The sequence below is a fragment of the Gigantopelta aegis genome, chromosome 6 (genome assembly GCF_016097555.1).
Source record: "Gigantopelta aegis isolate Gae_Host chromosome 6, Gae_host_genome, whole genome shotgun sequence".
Lineage (NCBI taxonomy): Eukaryota > Metazoa > Mollusca > Gastropoda > Neomphalida > Peltospiridae > Gigantopelta > Gigantopelta aegis.
In genome coordinates, this window is record NC_054704.1 from 67156153 (window position 1) to 67176562 (window position 20410).

At 37.7% G+C, this 20410-nt stretch overlaps 1 protein-coding gene across 1 annotated transcript; it reads left to right on the forward strand.

The window, feature by feature from the left end:
• Positions 1 to 344: 344 nt before the first annotated feature.
• LOC121375963 (fucose-1-phosphate guanylyltransferase-like) lies at positions 345 to 7373 on the forward strand. Its single transcript, XM_041503706.1, has 3 exons — positions 345 to 480; positions 1669 to 1842; positions 4235 to 7373. The coding sequence occupies exons 1-3, from the start codon at positions 414 to 416 to the stop codon at positions 5794 to 5796; spliced, it is 1803 nt and encodes a 600-aa protein (XP_041359640.1). The 5' UTR covers positions 345 to 413; the 3' UTR covers positions 5797 to 7373.
• The last annotated feature ends 13037 nt before the right edge of the window (positions 7374 to 20410 follow it).

Genomic DNA, 20410 nt, shown 5'->3' on the forward strand with positions numbered 1-20410 from the left:
AGGGCGTAAAACGGCCGTATTGTAGAAGATTAGATCTTCATGCTTGACCAAGATCATTGCCAATAAACACATTTTTATAATGTTGTCTAGGACAAACCTAAGAGGCAAACGCAAATTCCATTATAAAAATAACTTTAAAATATAATACAGAAAATTAGTAATCAGAAAAAGGTGCCTACAAAAAAGAACATTGCCGACGTATAAGATTAAAATTTACAATTAAAGTTTCGGATATTAGTCACCCACTTTAATATACAGATATGTGATGATAAACAAGACAATTCATGGATTAAATGCAGTGCTCGTAATATACGGTTGTCGTGCAAATAGCCTTCACAGCGTCAATAGAGGTAATCTTGGCTAGTAGATAGTTTCTCGACACAGATCAGCTGAAAAACAAAAATAAATAAAAAATGAGTGAAAGTGACAGAATTTCCAGTTATATGTTAGGATTGATGCAACAATATAAAGTACTGAGAGGTAATGTTGCCTTGGTTTTATAGGGAACTTTTAAGTAGACGGAAGTCGCGACCAGGTATATTCCATCTTAGTGGCGGGGATGGGATAGGGAGCGTCCCAAGGTATGACTATACCAAATAAAATCCCATAGGCGACCTTGTTAACGTTTGTGTTTAAAAACACTATATGCAATATATCAAACAAACTATGACCCATAAATATCAGTACTACAACCCCTACCTTGAAGTATTAACTGAAGAAAACGGTATCTTTCATGGCTCTTTTTTCGGTATAACCAAATATTTTTACAACACCCCTAGTTTCGCACAAAATTTGAGTACTTTTTTACAGGTGCCCCCATACATGTTCCAAGCATAGGCTACTTGACACAGTGGTACTAGATGAAATGAAATTCCATACATTTTTTTTTCACAACCAACACACTCACATTTATAACCAATCACAGGGCTTCTTTATCAAAAGTCTGTGCACGTCCAACTTTATTTGGTTTAGCGCTACCTCAAGGTAACCATACCTTAGATCTAGACAAACCTTTTTACTAGTATGTCCTCTGAAATAAATAAATAAATAAATAACAAAATGGCAGAGTATTTGAATTTGTATAATCTTGAGGAATGGAGCATATGCTTTTTTTTTTATATAGCACTTTGGTTTATCGGCTGCTGACGTGTACAAATAGGGACTCTATCAAAGATGGATTAATGACAATTTCCTCTAAAAGTTCTGTCCAACTAAATACAACTACCAGTATCAGATATCAATAATTGTGATATGTACTGTCCTGTCTATGGGAAATGAACATACTAGAGCTCTGTTAAATGTACACAGTTTTCAGGGCCATAGCTAGGATTTTTTTTGTTTTTTGTTTTTGTGGAGCAGAGGGAGGCAGATCAATTCTTGGAACCAACGAGCACGGGAGGTGCAAAACACTAGGGGGTTCGAGAACATGACCCTCCCCACCCCACCCCACCAGAACATGCCCCTCATCACCCCACTTCCACACATCAAGAACATTTAAAAATCTTTTGAGGTTCTGAAATACCATTTTGTGGCCATTTCAGGGAGGTTACATACTTAAAATCAAGAAGAGTATTTTCTTTAAGTTTCTATTATTTTTTACCAAATTGTTTTTGGGGCTATGGCCCTGGTTTTCAAATCTGCATGAACACCAGTGTTTTGTTGCTTCAGGAAAGAACAAGGACAGTGGACCGCGACCGTTCTGGGACGTTGTTGTGATTACAACGCTGGACGAAGCTCAGCGGATGGCATTTCAACTCCAGATTGATGAGAAGCACAGGAGAAATGAACTTCCTCTTGACCTGCCAATACTCATCATTACAGATCCGCCAGGGATACGCATTGGTACGACTTCACAGATGAGTATTCAGGTGGGGTCTAAGGGCCTAGGCCCCAGGCCCCCACCTATTTTTGGTCAAAACAGTATATATTACAGAATACACAAAATATGCAAACTTATTCCATCCACTTGTCAAGGACCTTTACATTCTATTTTTGAAAACAACAACAAGATTTGTTTCTCTTTCTATTAAATAACCCTGGATCCATGCCTACCTCATTTACCCCAGCACAACCATATATCAGGGCCGTCCAAGCTGGGGAAAAAAACTATTTTTGAAAATCTTAATTTATTTTAATTCATTTTTAACATGTATTTTATTAAACGTATGAAATTGAAATTGATTGTTAAATCACCCAAACATTTAAAAAACAAAAACAAAAAAACACAACAATTATTGAATTTTATTAAATGAAAGTGGTCACATTCACATAGTATACCCTCTTTTGAACTTACCAACTCCATCTTCCCAATGTCGAATTCCTTCTATATGATTGTATATCTTTTTGTTATGGAGTTTGTTTATTTCATTACATATATACAGTCAGTCCCATCATCAGATTCTTTCTGTCGCCCTATCCTAGTCAGCGGCAGGACGTAGCCCAGTGGTAAAGCATTCACTTGATTTACGGTCGGTCCAGGATCGATCCATGTTGGTGGACCCATTGGGCTATTTCTCGTTCTAGCCAGTGCTCCACAACTGGTGTAACAAAGGTCGTGGTATGTACTATCCTGTCTGGGATGGTACATATAAAAGATCCCTTGCTTCTAATCGAAAAGAGTAGCCCATGAAAAGGCGACAGTGGGTTTCCTCTCTCAATATCTGTGTGATCCTTAACCATATGTTCAACGCCATATAACCATAAATAAAATGTATTGACTGTGTCATTAAATAAAACATTTCATTCCTTCCCTATCCTAGTCAGGGGTGAGATGTAGATTAGTGGAACTTATCAGAGGTGTTATAGGCCATAAGATCAGATTTATAACAGTGGTATATGCTGTCCTGTTTAGGGGAAAGTGTATATATGAAATATCCCTTAATTGCCTCAAAATAACTGGAGAAGCCTTTGTAGAGGCAGTAGGTTTTCTGCCTTACTATCTACATGAAATGTTTCACCAAATGACCTGGTATAAAAGAGTTTTGGGTTTAGTTGAACAAACATTCCTTTCCTTTTCATACCCTGATTCTTATTACTTAATGTCTGGTTTTTAAAACCCTACATCTTTATTTTTGTCAAACAACTACAACTAATCTGATATCGAATATTTTCTGTTTTTCAAGTTTTAAATGTCCTTCCTTCCTTCCTTCCTTCCTTCCTTCCTTCCTTCCGTCCGTCCGTCCATCCATCCATCCATCCATCCATCCATCCATCAGTCCCTCTATCCAGGGGGCAAGACATGGGCCACTGGTTTCCTCTCTAAGATTAAATGTCAAAATTACCAAATGTTTTAACTTTTACCTTAAAAGCCGATGATTAATAAATCAATGTGCTCTAATGGTGTCATTAAACAAAACAAACTTTAAACTTTCCATCTGTCTATCCAACAGTGTGTCTGTCCATCTATCCACACATCAATCAATTCATCTATCCATTCCATCCTATCCATACATGCATCATCCATCCATGGTAAATAAGATAGCAAAACAATACTTAATATGCCGAATGCACATTATACTAGAAGACTGAGTCCCCTTAAACTACACTTATTATACATGGCAATAGCTAAATGATAATCTAAAATATAGTAAATAGTAACTGAAAAATTGTGTTATAATTATATACAAATGAAAAGCATGAGGTGTGTTTGAAAAGTATTTTGGATGTAAATTGTTTTAATGTGTTTTGGTCTATCATTGAGCTGTAATTTTATTTTTTAAAATTATTTCATGACGAAACAATGGAATTTGGAAAAGGAAAAAGAACTGTCATTTTGATACCGAGTTCTTGCAGTAGATTCCAAAAAGTGATTTTAGATTTTCACATATTTTAAAGTGACATTCCTGAGTTTGCTGCAATGTTTAAGATGTTATCGACTAACAGAGACTTTTTAACAATTGTAATTACATATCAAATATATTTGTCTGCATAAAATATTAGTGGCTGTATATTAAACATGTTTCTGATTATTCTAAAATTTGTACTAGGTTAAATTTCATTTTATTTCCTAATTTTTTTTTTTTTTTGTATGTACGAAATTATTTGAAGACAAAATCCAGTTCGGGCTTCTTTCAAATATTAAGACAACCAGATATACATACAGACACTGATATTCTAAACAAGAAAATATATTTAATATGTAAGTTTAATCATAGAAATATTTTATTTTTTGGACCCATCTTACAATAAAGCAAACTCATTAATGTCCCTTTAATGTTTTACTGTTTATTCCTAGGTAACGGTGGATCAACGCTAATTGCTCTAACCTACCTGGAGAAAGAGTATGGTGACAAGTTGTCTAATAAGAAGGTTCTCCTCATCCATGCAGGGGGGTGGAGTCAGAGGATGCCGAGTGCAAGTGCCTTGGGTAAAATCTTCTCAGCCCTGCCTCATGGACAACCCATATACCAAATGTTGGACTTCAAACTTGCTCTGTACTGGCCGTTTGTGTCCAAGATGGAGCCAGGTGTTTTGCTGACATGTGCAGATGACTTTTTGGTTTTTGATCTTGGAAAAGATTCTGACTGGTCATTCCCGGCGAATGGCTTCACTGCTTTGGCTCATCCTTCCCCAATGGCCGTAGGGAGAACTCATGGAGTTTATGTTTTAGCAAACCCGGATATCCTAGATAAACAAAAGCCTGTTGTAATTGCTGAATGTCTGGAAGTTCTACAAAAGCCATCTGATGAAAGAATGAGAAACCGAGGAGCCATTTTGTCAGGAAAGAAGCATGTTTTTGCTGGTGGCATAGAGCTAGATGGGGATGTTGTCTACACAGACAGCTGTTTCTATTTTGGATCTGATGTGGTTAAAAAGTTGATAGATCTGAAGAAAGAACTCGGATCCACTGAGCATGAGATAGATGCATATGGTGATTTCATGCAGGCAGTAGGCCTGAGGGCATCAAGTGACTACATCCATCTGACATCAAACATCAGTCAGGTGACCCCTGGCCTGCTGCAGACCAGGCAGCAGGTATTTGATCATCTCAAGGGAACAGACATCCACTTGCTGATACTAAATGCCTCAAAGTTCATCCACATTGGCACAACGAAGGAATACATATACCACCTGTGTCATGACAAACAGTTCCAAAGTCAGATGGCATTTTCCAAAGATGTCTTCAACCTGTGGACAGAAGTGCATACAGCAAAGCGACCAAAGGTTGATGCCAGAGATGGGTGTGTGATGCATTCTGTTCTGCCTTCCACCAGCACGGTCAGCTCCAGTGCAGTCATCGAATACTGTCACTTTGATGTCCGTCTTGTTACAGGGGACAACACCATCACCAGTAACTGTCAGTACCTTTCAGACATGTCCAAACACTGCACTGAGGTGATTACTATTCCCGAAGACTGTTTTCTGCACACAGTGCCAATTTCGGTTGATGGGGTCACAAAATATGTGACAGTTTTCTTCCACGTGGATAATGATCTGAAGAAATCCGTAAGCATCGATAAAGTGAGAGATATTCCTTTTCTGACCATGACATTACAGAGATTCTGTGATCTGCTTGGTTGGAAAGTTGATGACCTGTCCAAGGAACAGAATGGCGCCAAGATAAACCTGTGGATGTTGAAACTGTTTCCAGCTCTAGAGTCCATGACCACTTCCTTCCATCAATCCCTGTCCATGCTGCAGACGACACTGACACAAGCTGATGGCCCGCGTCCAGCCGTCTGTAGCTCCCCACTGTATGCAATGGCGGACTTGCTCAGGATGAAAGATGTATCTGCAATGCTCAGATACAGACATGACCTTTTCGAGATGATTGAGACAGGTGTGAAAATATGTTAGAGTTTTGTGGATCTGATATTTATTTTGGGTAGACATGGAATCTGCAGTCCTGAATCTACTGTGTGTGAGTTGATAAATATGTTTTGGTTTTGTGGGTCTGATGTTTTTGTGGGTCTGATGTTTATTTTGGATAGAAATGCAATCTACAGTCCTGAATCCACTGTGTGTGAGTGGATGAATATGTTTTGGTTGAGTAAGAGTGAGTGAGTGAACGAGTGAGTGAGTGAGTGAGATTTAGGTGGGTGATAGTCATATTCTGTTCATAATCTTGATTCTGACCATTCATAGTTATAATGTGGGTTTGGTAATTTGCTCCTCTTCTGTTTTCATTATTTCTTAATGACATTGAAGATACTTTCAAAGCGCATGGCTGCAGTGGACTTAGTCTTGAGAAAACCATATCTGACGATGTACTACATTTGTGTACTGTTTTATTTGTTTTATTATATGCCGATGAGATGGTACTCCTCGCAGACAATTATGATCATATGCAACATTTACTAGATGTCTTTGATGTGTATAGTAGTACATGGAAATTAACTGTCAATTGCACGAAGACTAAGGTTTTAATTTTTAGTGGGAGCAAGGACTATAAAAAACTATTTAATTTAGGAAAGATAATTTTAGAGAATGTAGAAATCTGCAAGTACCTTGGGGATAATTTTTCATAAGTCTAACAAGTTTACTAATACTAGAAAAGCTTTGTTTTCACAAGCCGAAAAAGCCATGTATTTTATCTTAAAACAAGGAAGACGGTATGACCTTTCTGTACAAGTCCTTTTGAAATTGTTTGATTGTATGGTACAACCTATTTTGTTATATGGTTGCGAGATTTGGGGTTTTGAAAACTGTCTTATTTAGAAACGTTACAAAATAAATTCATGAAGTTTCTGTTGTCAGTTAAGAAGTCAACGCCTGTGAATATGTTATATGGAGAACTGGGGCGTTACCCAGTCTCCCTTGATGTCAAATTAAGAATGATCACTTTTTGGTTTAAACTAATAACTGGAAAACACACAAAGTTATCATTCTTGATATATGAATTATTGCTGAATGATTATAAAAATGGAATATGTGATCATAAATGGTCAAAGTTTATCAAATCTGTTTTGGATGACGTTGGATATAGCAATGTATGGATTGCACAGTGTAACCAGCTACCAGATGTAAATCTGTTAAAACAAAGAATTCTTTTAAGATTACAGGATCAGTTCTTACAAACATGGAACAATGAAATTGTTAATTCATCTAAAGCATCTTGTTACAGACTGTTTAAATCAAATATTGTGTTTGAGACATATTTAACCAATTTAGAGAAAAAATATTGGTTACCACTATTACATTTTCGACTCTCAAATCATTATCTTCCCATTGAAAAAGGCAGATGCAAAAAAATAACTTTAACAAATAGAACATGCTTTCTGTGTACAAATAACGAAATTGGTGATGAATTTCATTATATAATGTGTTGTCCTTTTTTTAAAGATGAAAGAACAAGACTTCTGCCAAAGTGTTGCCAGTCTAGTCCAAATGTTTATAAATTTAGAATGCTATTTGACAGTAAAAAAACTTGTGTTCTCAGAAAGCTAGCAGTTTTCTGTAAACAAATTATGCATATTCTTAAGTCCCAGGGCTGAAATCTGTTTTTACAATTTCATTTTATTTGTATATGCAATGTATGTCTTCAAATGCAAGTATGAATCCATAGATATACACTTGTTTTATCTGATGTACATTATTATGACGAATGTGCCATCTTGTCATTTATTTATTTATTTAATTATATTTTTACAATGTACCTCATATGCCGTTGAATTACGGCCAGAGTGTAAATAAAGTTCAGTTCAGTGATTAAAAGCGGTGGTATACTTTTATTTACCTTAAAAGTTTAATATGGCGTGTTGTTTTTATTATTCGTTTTGCTCAACGTAGACGTCACTTGACATTACGTTCTTAACGCCAAACACAGTTTTATATCAACAGTTACCTGAAATTAATAAATGCCAAAATTGCTCAGTGATTGTAGCATACCACGGCCTTTGATATAGCATTCGTGGTGCACTGGCCGAACCGAGAAATAGCCCAATCGGCCCACCGACGGAGATCGATCTTAGACCAACCGCGCTTTACCACTGAGCTACGTCCCGCCATTCTGGTTTTAAAACGTCTGTTATATAATTTCAACTTGTTAAGAATGCTCGGGCCTACATTTAGCCAGCCAGCCGCCCGTCTCTCTGCCTCAGTCTGTATCTGTCTCTCTCTGTCTCTCTGTCTGTCTCTCTCCAAAACGTTACGCTAGGTATACAAGTCTTGTTGGCTGTAAACAAATGACTCGTTGACAGCAAAACATTATTAACAGAGGCGGATCCTAAATTTTGCGACAGTTTTAATTTTATTATATATTAATTTTCATTTTTTTTGACGATCACCTCCAAACCTCCCCCAAATGTCCATTGGCATTCTGCCTCATGTCATTGCCCCTCCCCCCCCAAATGAATTTTCTGAATCCGCCACTGAGTTAATAATGGTAAATATCAAATGGGTTTAAGACATGGATATTATGGGTAAGTTATAGATAAATACCATTAATTTAGCTTAGTGTTGATAACAAAAGGCCCCGAAAGAAGCATAAATGGCTAAAAATATTTGAAATTTTGTTCTAAAGTGTATTGTCCAAAACAAAATCATTGCCATAAAATTAAACCATACCTGTTTATTTACAAGTACAATTTAAACGAAGAAAAAAATTAAAAAACGAAAAAGAAAGAAAAAACAATTCGAAAATTTAAGGTTTAAGCACATACGTCACATTTTATGTGGACGCTTCCCGCTCACAATTCTTTGAAAGCGAAGAACTGACTGCTGTATTTTAAATATCTTTAATAGAAATCATTCTTATTTTTCAAAGGCAGTTATGATTTAAAGAAATATAATTATGATTTAAAAAAATATCGAACAAAGGTGTTTCATTTTGCACATGCCCATTTGGTGCACACCTGGTTCGGTTGACAGAAAAAAACCAACGAAAAAAAACCCCTCTAAATGTGACCCACGTGCGGGTTTGGAACCGCGTGAGACTGGGTAAATATCGAACTGTTTTGTTTTTGTTCTCATTTCACTGAATGGATTATACCACAATCTGGATAATCCAACGAACAAAGCGCGCGCAGCCATCAGCAACTTCTTCAGAATACTGTATTCTAAACGATTAATCTTATATAATCTGTGAACAAACTTTCTTGTGATGCGCAACCTACTTGGGCCACTGTTCCAAGACACGCGCGCACACGACCGAAATGCAATTAAGACTTGAAACTATTTTTTCCAGTTCTTTGTCTTTTGTAAAGCATGTGAAAACCCCCGAAATAGTTTGTGACAGAGTCATGTTTGTCTGTACCCAAATGGCTGTCTACGGTAGGTCAAGTTCTCCACAAGTTGTTTTGAACATGGCAGCCGCTATTTCGTTCACACCAAGATGAACGCTGAAGTGAGTATAATGTGCTCTGTTTGGAATGTTAAGAGTTAAACGAGTACACCGGTGATGATGGTAAATATTTCAACCCAAAATAATGTACTACGATTTGTGTTAAAGGGACAAACCAGTGAAAATTAACACCAAGTTTAGTTAATCTACAAACCTGTAACACATTTGGATAAAGTTAAATTGAGTGAACCATGAGTCTGTGACTTTGAAATGCCCTAAAAAATAGACTAACACTCGACTCCATAACTGTTACTTCTCAGACGCACGTGCGTTTATAAAAAAATATGAGAAATGCATTTTGTGATAATAAAAACACCAGAATGACCAAAAACACTTCGAATGTACGGAAATTGATAATCTAAACCATAAAATCCCAGTAAAGAATGATTTCAGTTATCAAAAAAAACCCCGCTATAATAGTAAAAGAAAATATACCTTAGTGTTTAAAAACTAGGATATGTCCCTTTAACATTCTAGTAGACTACAGGTTTTCAAACTACAGAATCGTAACCCTCGATGAAAATAATGTTTGGGTAATAAATCTAAAATTTTTGATAGCATACCTTGAGGGAATCTTTTTTTAAAGGAGGGGTTTGATTGTAGGTGGTGGACTTTGTGGTGAAATATTCGCTCGTATATACTTTTTAATGTATTCATCTGTCTGAAAACATCCATATGCTAGTCTTAGACTGTCAGCTGTCACGACGAAGTTGGCCAACTCGACGGTTACGTTTAATTTCTCCAACTCACGACATACGACGGGAGCGCTCAGATTAACAACTAATGGGTTATACGACGAGAATCGAGTTGTAAGAGCGCACAGACTAGCAACTGGACAGTCAAAGAAGTCGTGACAGCAGAAAGTTGGACAATTTTGTCGTGGCAATCAGTATTCTGAGATAGCATAATACATGCTGCATTTCATTCAACACTAATTGTTTTTGTTTCATTTCCATGAATTAGTTACAAACGAGGGGGTGGGGGTGGGGGGGGGGGGGCGGATAGAATAATCATGACGGCGACAATGACTTTATTCTCATAAACTTGGATTACAGTGTAGAGAAGAAGGAATGGAATGTTTTATTTAACAACGCACTCAGCACATTTTATTTACGGTTATATAGCGTCGGACATATAGTGTAGAGAAGAATGAAATACACATATATTATATATACAAATTCGTAACAAATAAAAACTGCACATGCGTTGAAATTTAACGTGGAGGACATACTCTCTCATATATAGTACTTATTAACAGATACAATTTCTTGAAAACATAAACATTTGTACTGTTAAACAGTTCATGATATGAAAATATATTAGAATGTGCGTGTTTTTTAAAATAATAATTCTTGGGTATGCTTTTTCTCACATTTAGTAATACAGGATCATTACATTTTAATATATAATGAAATCCATCTCCAATTGCATGTGTGATTTCTCTCTCCTCTTTCATTTCATTAATTCATTTCATTTCAACTTATTTTCGTGCTTATATTCAATTAAGGTTCAAGCACGCTGTCCTGGCCACACACACCTCAGCTATCTGGGCTATTTTCCCCGGACAGTGGGTTAGTTGTTTGTGGTTAATGAGAGAGAAAGAGGGTGTAGTTGTCTTACACCTACCCACTGAGTCGTTAAACGCGATCTGGATGGGAGCCGATACCGGACTGCGAACCCAGTACCTACCAGCCTTATATCCGATGGCTTAATCATGACAAGTGCTCCCTTCCTAGGTTGACTAATTTCGTCAGCTGGCGATAGATAATTTCCTTTGAGACTTTCAATTTCTTATCAAATCCCACCACGTCTCATGTGCATCCTTCAGCAGTATTGTTGTTTACATTATACAGTTTTTATGAATTTTAAAACTGCCACGGAGACGCAGACCGACCATTTGTGGCATATTTGTTAAATTAAAGAGTTGATTATTTTGTTGTCAAGAGTTGTTCAGAATTTGACCGTGTCCCTCATCCACGCGCTAAATACGAAAACATGCCCTTTAAGTTTAGACTTTACATTTTTGCCTTGCAGAAGAAGTATCTGTATTAATGTGCCTCTATTGTTTTACCACCACCCCTAAGTTATTTAGGCTAGTTTCATTTTATTTCAACTTATTTTCTTGCTTATATTCAATTGAGGTTCAAGCACGCTATCCTGGACACACACACACACCTCAGCTATCTGAGCTGTTTGTCCATGACATTGGGTTAGTTGTTAGTGGTTAGTGGTTAATGAGAGAGAAGAGGGTGCAGTGGTTGTACACATACGCATTGAGTCGCTCTGAGTGGGAGCCGGTACCGGGCTGCGAACGTAGTACCTACCAGTCTTGTGTCCGATGGACGGTTTAGGATAGTTATAGTTATAACCCTGATAGTAGCAATGTATGTCAACGTCCATAGGAACTATTTCGGTCTAAGCGGGTTTGGGGATGCAGGAATGAATCATAGTATCATACTAGTTAAAAGATTCCATGATCAGATTTTGTGGAGTTAATATTTTAGCAGTTTGTTTAAAGCTTACCACGGGCTTATTGCTATATTTCACAAATTCACAATGGACATGCAACATCTAGTTTAATACATTTGTCGTAGCCGGGGGCGGGGGGGGGGGGGGGGGGTATACTCTCCTAGTCACACCTCTTGTGGTCTCCTATAACCTTCAATATTTGTCTTTTGTCCCATAACAAGACTAACATACAATGTGGGTGACCCCCACCCACCCAGTGTTGGTGGCCCCTCAATATAAAATGTCAGTGTTATAGCTTCATTATATTATTTTTCATTTTGTTGCGCTTAGGGTCCATTTGGAGGGTTGGAGGTGGCAACTGAACGCCTATAGAAGGTTTCTTCTCATATAGTTACTGGACATGCATCCAATCATAAACATCAATAAAAATGAAGTGAACAGCGTTATTCAGGAAAGAAGCCAGGAGAAAACACTGGCTGTCAAACTTTGGGGTTCCAAAGAAGGAAGGATATGTTTTATTTAACGACGCACTCAACACATTTACGGTTATATGGCTTCAGACATATGGTTAAGGACCACACAGATATTGAGACAGGAAATCCACTGTCGCCACTTCATGGGCTACTCTTTTCGATTAGCAGAAAGGGGTCTCTAATATGCACCATTCCATAGACAGGATAGCACATATCACGGCCTTTGATGTACCAGTCGTGGTGCACTGGCTGTAGCTAGAAATAGCGCAATGGGCCCACTGACGGGGATCGATCCCAAACCAACCGCGCATCAAGCGAGCGCTGTACCACTGGGCTACGCCTCGCCCCAAAGAAGCCTTGACAGAGACAGCGTTTTTTATCACCACAACCGGAATCCAAATCTAAAGCATGATCAACTATAGGTTGAACGTAGAAGAAGAAGATTCAGATAAGATATTTGATGTTGGGGATCCGAGTTATTTAGTGGGATGCGGGGTATGTTCCCCAACACTAGGATTAAAAAATGAAGGAAAGAATGAATGTTTCATTTAACGACGTACTCGACAAATTTTAATTACAGTTATATAGTTAAAACCCCCGCTACCGCCACGCAATTGGTTACGTTTTTCGATTTAATTAGAAGCAAAGGATCTTTTATATGCAGTATGCCACAGACAGGATAGTACATACCATGCATTAAACAAAATGAAGAGGAAATGTTATCTTCCGCAAGTGGAGGATTGTTCGAGCATGCCAACGACCGACCGACCACTTGTAGGTGACCTACATAGATACTGTGGTTCTAGGGCATTTCCCCCCGGGCATTTCCCCCCTGGTAAATTCCCCCCAGTCATTTCCCCCCTGGTCATTTCCCCCCTGGTACATATCCCCCCTGGTAAATTCTCCCCTTCAATACTTAAATTCACTGTTTTAACAGACACTAAAATGGTTCCCTTGCAGTAGTAGAGTTACTTTCTAATCCTCTAATCCTTTCTAATCCTCTTGATTTAATTGCCGGTGAAGAAGCCCTCATAGCCACCTATTCCTTTTTTTCTTAGATCAACAGATTGTATTATCTACTAAAAGAACAATGTTTGAAGTAGTGATATGTTACTTGCTAATCCTCTTAATCCAATTAGCAAGTAAGGAACTACAGTAAAGAAACAATCAAGATGTTAGTTGTTAAATTACCATAGGTAATTAGTGTGACTGTAGCTGTCCAGTACCCTGAATAACAAAGTACAAACATTAAAAATATCATTTACTGCAGACCATGGATAACTTGAAATCCACCAAGGGTAAAACTAAAATAGTCCATGAAGGATACATTTATGTAAAACAGAAGAATCTTGCAAATGGAGTCATTTCGTATGAATGCGAGTTACGCAAAAATGGAAAACACAACAGTGGGCAGTGCAAGGCGAAAATTAAAGTTTTATGTGGGGACATTGTTGGTTATGTTAACGAACATACACATGCTCCAGTGGTAGGCAGGCCTGAAGCATTGAAAGTCAGAGCTGACATTCTTTATAATAGGGGGGAAATGACTGGGGGGGGGGGAGTACCGGGGGGGGGGAATGACCGGGGGGGGGGGATGCCCTGGTATGAGATACTGTAAGTGAGCGGTTTGTAAGAATCTGGGTTACATCCATTGCATTAACAACCACCGCGACGTCATTGTAAGACCAGTAATTGCTTAAAGTATAACATTCAATTAAAGAAAATAACAAAACAATAAAGTTACAGACCCTAATTTTAAAGCACCGCGGTGTATTTTTCACTGTTAGAGCCGTTTTTAACCACTGAACTCGGACATTATCCATTTCCGCAAATACGAAGAATTTGTCTGATGCTTATACAGAGAAGAACTGGTTAATGACGTCGGATATCTGCTATATCCTGTGAAGGTACGAATGCGAAATTCAGCGAGGCTCAGTCGAGCGAAATTTCTCATTCGCCCTGAACAGGATGAAGCAGATATCCGATGTCATTAACTATAGTCCTGTTCAGTTGTCGAGACCCTAATTTTTTTGCAAATGTTACGTTTAATTCATATTCAATCTGTTTTATTTACATTTGCATGAAAATAAACCCAAACCCCGACAGGTTTTATATACAATTCATCAACTAAAATGTACGAAGTTGACTTATTTCCATTTTACAAAAATCTCTGTATGTTTTTAATACAGTTATCAATTTACGTTTTGGGAAATGGGTGTACAGCGGAACAGGTGGCCGGTTTAGATCGGTTCCTGCACCACTTGCAAGAACCGACACTACAACCAAATGCAGTAATATAGCCAAAAACACACCCAAACCAAACCATAACAAAACAAAAACAAAAACCCTGAGACGTATATGTTATCAGTTTTGGAGTGAAAATAAATGCATATATATGTTTGCTATGGTATGTGTCGTTAGTGCAAATGAGAACCCGTTTTATTAGCAATCTTCATTTGGAGTTGGGCAGTTTAATATGGATTTTAATGGCAGATGACATCTGTGTAGTGAGACCAAAATCAAATCTAACATGTCTGATTTTCAAGAAAAGATGTGTTTTGGTTTAATGTATAAAATGTTTAACTATTTTGTTTTGATTTCAGATTATTTGAGAACTGTTTACCTCTACCAGTGAGCACTAATAACACTCCAATAGCGAAAATTGCAATGCTTTGGTTAATAAAAACATTTTTTGACTGTTTTTTGTTTTAGTGTACAACAGTATTTGAGAACGATTAAACACTTTTTTCTTTTTCTGCTTGCTACCTGTCACTATTTGAACACGGCCAACACAGAAACACGGAAGACACAAGTAGAATTTCCAAAAGACGTTTCCTGAAAGTGTCAAACTTCGAACACGTTCGGTACGCAGTCTAACAAGAAAAACTAACACAAATTAACTTGTTGTGTGTTATCGTTATTGCCTGGCTAAATAGTTTGTGTGTTCTGCCTACAGAAACCTGCAGCTGACAACATCAAGTCGCTTCCGTCTTCTACCAGAGGCAGGTCACCTTGCGGACTCTTGTCCCTTTACAAATTATTTGACTGAACCGACGAGTGCAACTATCTCTATAAATATTCATGAGTTATGACTTACAAGATATTACTCCCATAATGTGTTTAACTGAACCAACGAGTGCAACTGTCTCTTTAAAAATCCATGAATTATAACTTAAAGATATTACCCAAAATTTCTTTGATTGAATTTCTTTGATTGAACCAACGAGCGCAACTGTCTCTTTAAATATTCATGAGTTATGTCTTATAGATATTACCCAAAAATGTCTTTGATTGTACCAACAAGTGAAACGGTCTCTTTAAATATTCATGAGTTCTGATGTATAGATATTACCCCAAAAACATTTTGTCCGAATTTCTTTGATTACCACTATCTCTTTGAATATTCATGAGTTTTATTTATAGATATTACCCAAACATTTCTTTAAATTTCTTTAATTGAACCAATGAGTGCAACTGTCTCTTTAAATATTCATGAGTTATGACATATATTTTACCAAAACAGTCTTTGATTGAACCAACGAGTGCAACTGTATCTTTAAATATTCATGAGTTTTTTATTTATAGATATTACCCAAAATTTCTTTGATTGGAGTTATTCGATTGATCCAATGAGTGCGACGGTGTCTTTAATTATTCATGAATTATGGTTGATTCTACATTTAATAATGATAGTATTCAAAATATCTTTGACTGAATTTATTTCGTTGAACCAACGAGCGCACTTCTTTTTAAATTTTCATGACTTATGATTTATTCAGAGCTTAATATTAATGAAATCTATATTACCTTAAATATCCTTGAATAAATTGGGGTTTCGAACAAACCCATTTCGGATTTTTTTTTTTTTTTAATTATTTTTTTGAACAAATTAAATCTATAAACTTTACTAGTTCATTGCAAATAGAAACCTCTTTAATTTAAAACTAGTGTCGTGAAATGGTTGAAACTTGCTCAAACAGTCATCTCTAAAAGTCGTCTCACTCATGAAGAAGCCACCTGCATATTTCCTCATAAGGGGCGTAGATGGGGGGGGGGCGGGGGTTCGGGCGACCCCCCCCCCCGCTGAAGCAAATGGTCCGCTATCAGAACTAAAACATATAGGTTTATACATATGGAGTTTCTCGTGGTGCAAAAACAAAATAGAAAAAGGGTCCACTTGGTTCATATTCGACCCCCCCCCCCCCCCACAAGGCACAGAACACGCTACGTCCCTGCTCACCTCATAGTATGTGGTACATTTTAACCTACTTTACGTGGTCATATATCTGTTCGACTGTAATTGATATATCCTACACCGTGTTATCTACACCCAGGCACGGGGGGGGGGGGGGGGGGGGGGGGGGCTCTAGCAATGTCTACTTGCTTCGACCGTGCCTGACACCGTGGTATAATATCAGATATGTTAATTTACCGAAAACCTGCGTTGGTCCCTTACAGCATTAGAACAAGAAAAATATATTAGATTTTGCCTACAGAAATAAAATTGTTATACATATGTAGCGAGTAGAAAAGATTCCCGCAATACTAATTAGCACAATATCTTTATTTTATGTCAGGTTAGTGTAACAAACATGTTTGGGGCAGAATGTAGCTTAGTGGGAAAGCACTCGTCTGCGTGTGTGGTGATGAACCCGTCCCCTATATAAAAATCAGTGGTATGTGCTGTCCTGTCTTTGAATGAAATGCTTATTAAAGATCCTTTTGTAGTTATTTGGTGGCAGCAACAAAAATCAGTTGTATGTGCTGTCCTGTCTTTGAAGGAAATGCTTATAAAAGATCCTTTTGTAGTTATTTGGTGACAGCAACAAAAATCAGTGGTGTGTGCTGTCCTGTCTTTGAATGAAGTGCTTATTAAAGATCCTTTTGTAGTTATTTGGTGGCAGCAACGTTATCAACACAACTTTTGAAATGTCCATGTTAGATATTTTAAATAGCTTTAGTTTTTTAAAATGTGCTGAGGTGTCGTTAAACAAAATATTCCTTTCTCCATTTCTGTTTATTAATAATCTGTGTCAATAAATGATATATTGAAATGTACTTGAATAATTAATCAACAATCACTGGATTCCTCACCATTGTAAAATTCAAACGCCGAACATTGTAACGTGTTATATTTGCAGCGGGCCAACCGTCTGTGTACCGGTCTATTGGAACAGCAGTAAGCTGTACAAATTTGACCTGTGTCTGGAGTATTTGTCAAACAACACACTCTATTGACTGACTTTTCGTGTTTGTAAACGAAGAGAACAAGACGTCATATTGACCCAGTAATTTTGATAATGAGTTTACACAACGGAAATAGCTGTATGTACTCCCGTTGAACGTGAGGCACGGTGTGACTGATAAATCGGGGTTATTAAACATTAGCGTCCTAATCACGGTTAATAGTCTCCGACACAACATTTAGACATATTCCAAAAAGCTCACCGCATGCGTGTCTGTCTAATTTATCATTTTATTTTTCAACTAACTGTGTTAACAGTAGGCGATCCAGACACAATTTAAAAGCCAAGGGCTGTTACTGTAGATATATTATACAATCCACATGGGCGTCGGAGGCGCGCGGGGGGGGGGGGGGGGGGAGAGAGAGTGTGCAGTTCATCCCTCCAACTGTGAAGATAATGCACCCTCCCCCTCCCGTTGTTTTCATCTTCCGGCGCCTATGATCTACCAAACATGTAGCCAGAAGGGCCTATGGGACTACCACCATTGACTGATACAGGGCCGCGGCCAGCAATAATTAAAAAAATATATATATATATATTAAAAAAAAAAAGTATTTATTTATTTATTATTATTATTATTATTATTTTGAAAAAAAACCTAAAAATAAAATAACCAACCTGGACTGATACACTGGTTCAGGAAGTTTGTAATTTAATGCATTTAACGAAAACATTTATTGACATTTGTGCTGGTATTTGCTAGGAATAGTATTTATGGCGGCAGTGTGTCTTTCTCGAATCTATTGTAGCAACCATAATAATGCTACACACCAAAATAACTTCAGTTACAACATGTACTGAGGTGTCGTTAAACAAACATTCATGTGCTTGCTCGATATCTATAACGTAACTCGTCCATCTACCTCGTACTGTAGAGTTCGATTGTTTATGTTTTTTTCTAACATTTACCGGGATATATACCAGGAAGTGTTTTAGATATTGAACTTCACTGACGTCACAACCAATCGAAACCCTTTGTGGTGATGTAACTCTCCGATCCGGATTCGGTTCCGGAATACTACGTGCTTGCATATAAATGATTTGTTAAGTCTCGTACACGCACGTTTGATTTGCAACACAAATATGTTTACAACGACACACATATATATATATAATTACAATTTAGGTCAGACTGGTTGTTATTTCACTGTAGATCTCATATCCTCGCTCTAGTCTCAGATGACACAAATCCACTTTTTGCACTATTAAATCATAATAATATTTACCTAAAATAAATTATTTTTCATAAAAGAAGTTATTTTCGTCTACTTACGGCAACAGACATTTAGTAATTATAACAACATGCGTCAATACATAGACTATATGCTTGAATATGGTATCTAATAATAATTAATGATTATAACATACGTCAATATATAGCATAAGCGTACGAGACAGGGGAGCAGGGTGGGGTGCGGGAGAACTACCCCCTCCCCCCCCCCCCCCCGCAGTGCTGGAGCCAAACCTCAAATTCGAGCAAAAATTATACAGATATTCGTGCAAAATGTACTAACATGAGCCCTTTTTGCCATGTATTTCCACAATTTTACCCTCAAAATTAGTTTTAATCCATGTAAAAATGCGAAGTGATTTGTTTGTAGCCCTGTATAACTGTTTGGTAATAATGCTAATATGAATAAAATTTTAATGTTGTTATCAGATTCGGGCATTTTTGTTTAATTCGGGCAAAAACCAGCCTGCCCGCTACAATAAGAGCCCGTACGCCTATGATACATATAGGCTAACCTAAAGTAACTAGGGCGCAGTTGAATAAGAAACAGAGCACGGTGATATTATAGGGTCGTCTCCAGCTAGATTATAAAAAGGGCATATGAAGGGCATTTTAAAACTGAAAATGCCACTTTGTTTTCGTATTTTTCTGTAGAAAGTTAAAAATTAGTGTTGTTTAACGACACCACTAGAGCACATTAATTTATTAATCATCGGTTATTGGATGACAAACATTTTGGTAATTTTGACATATAGTCTAAGAGAGGAAACCCGCTACATTTTTCCATTAGTAGCAAGGGATCTTTTATATGCACCATCCCACATACAGGATAGCACATACCACGGGGATCAATCCTAAACCGACCGCGTATCAAGCCAGCGCTTTACCACTGGGCTACATCTTGCCGTCTTTTCTGGAAAATAACAGTCTCCTTGCCCCCCCCCCCCCCCCACCTCTGGTCTTAGAGCTATTCTATTAATGACGATTGGGGATGAGGGTGGGGGGGGGGGGTAGAGAAAGAACATTTGTCTACGTAATAGTCTATGTTGCAGGTATTATTGTCACAAAATGTTTTTAACAGATTTGGGGTGGGGGAGGCTCCCGCCCAACTCACCGAGCTGTGCACTCGTTCTGGGTTGGACAAGGTACTGAATAGATTATTAGCCTAGAAGCAAACGTTTGTTTTGTTTAACGACACCACTAGAGCACATTGATTAATTAATCATCGGTTGCAGGATATCAGACATTTGGTAATTGTGACACGAAATCTTCAGAGGAAGGAAGGAAATGTTTTATTTAACGACGCACTCAACACATGTTATTTACGGTTATATGGCGTCAGTCTTATGATTAAGGACCACACAGAAACCCGCTGTCGCCACTTCACTTTTCGATTAGCATCAAGGGATCTTTTATATGCACCATCCCAAAGACAGGATAGTACATGTCACGGCCTTTGTAATACCAGTTGTGCACTGGCTGGAACGAAAAATAGCCCAATGGGTCCACCGACGGGGATCGATCCTAGACCGACCGCGCATCAAGCGAATGTTTTACCACTGGGCTACGTCCCGCCCCTTCTTCAGAGGAAACCCGTTAAATTTTTCCATTAGTAACAAATTTTTTTTTAAAAAACCCAATAAAAAACCCCAGTAAAAACACAGCCTTTGATATACCAGTCGAAGAGCACTGGTTGGAACGTGAAAAAAAA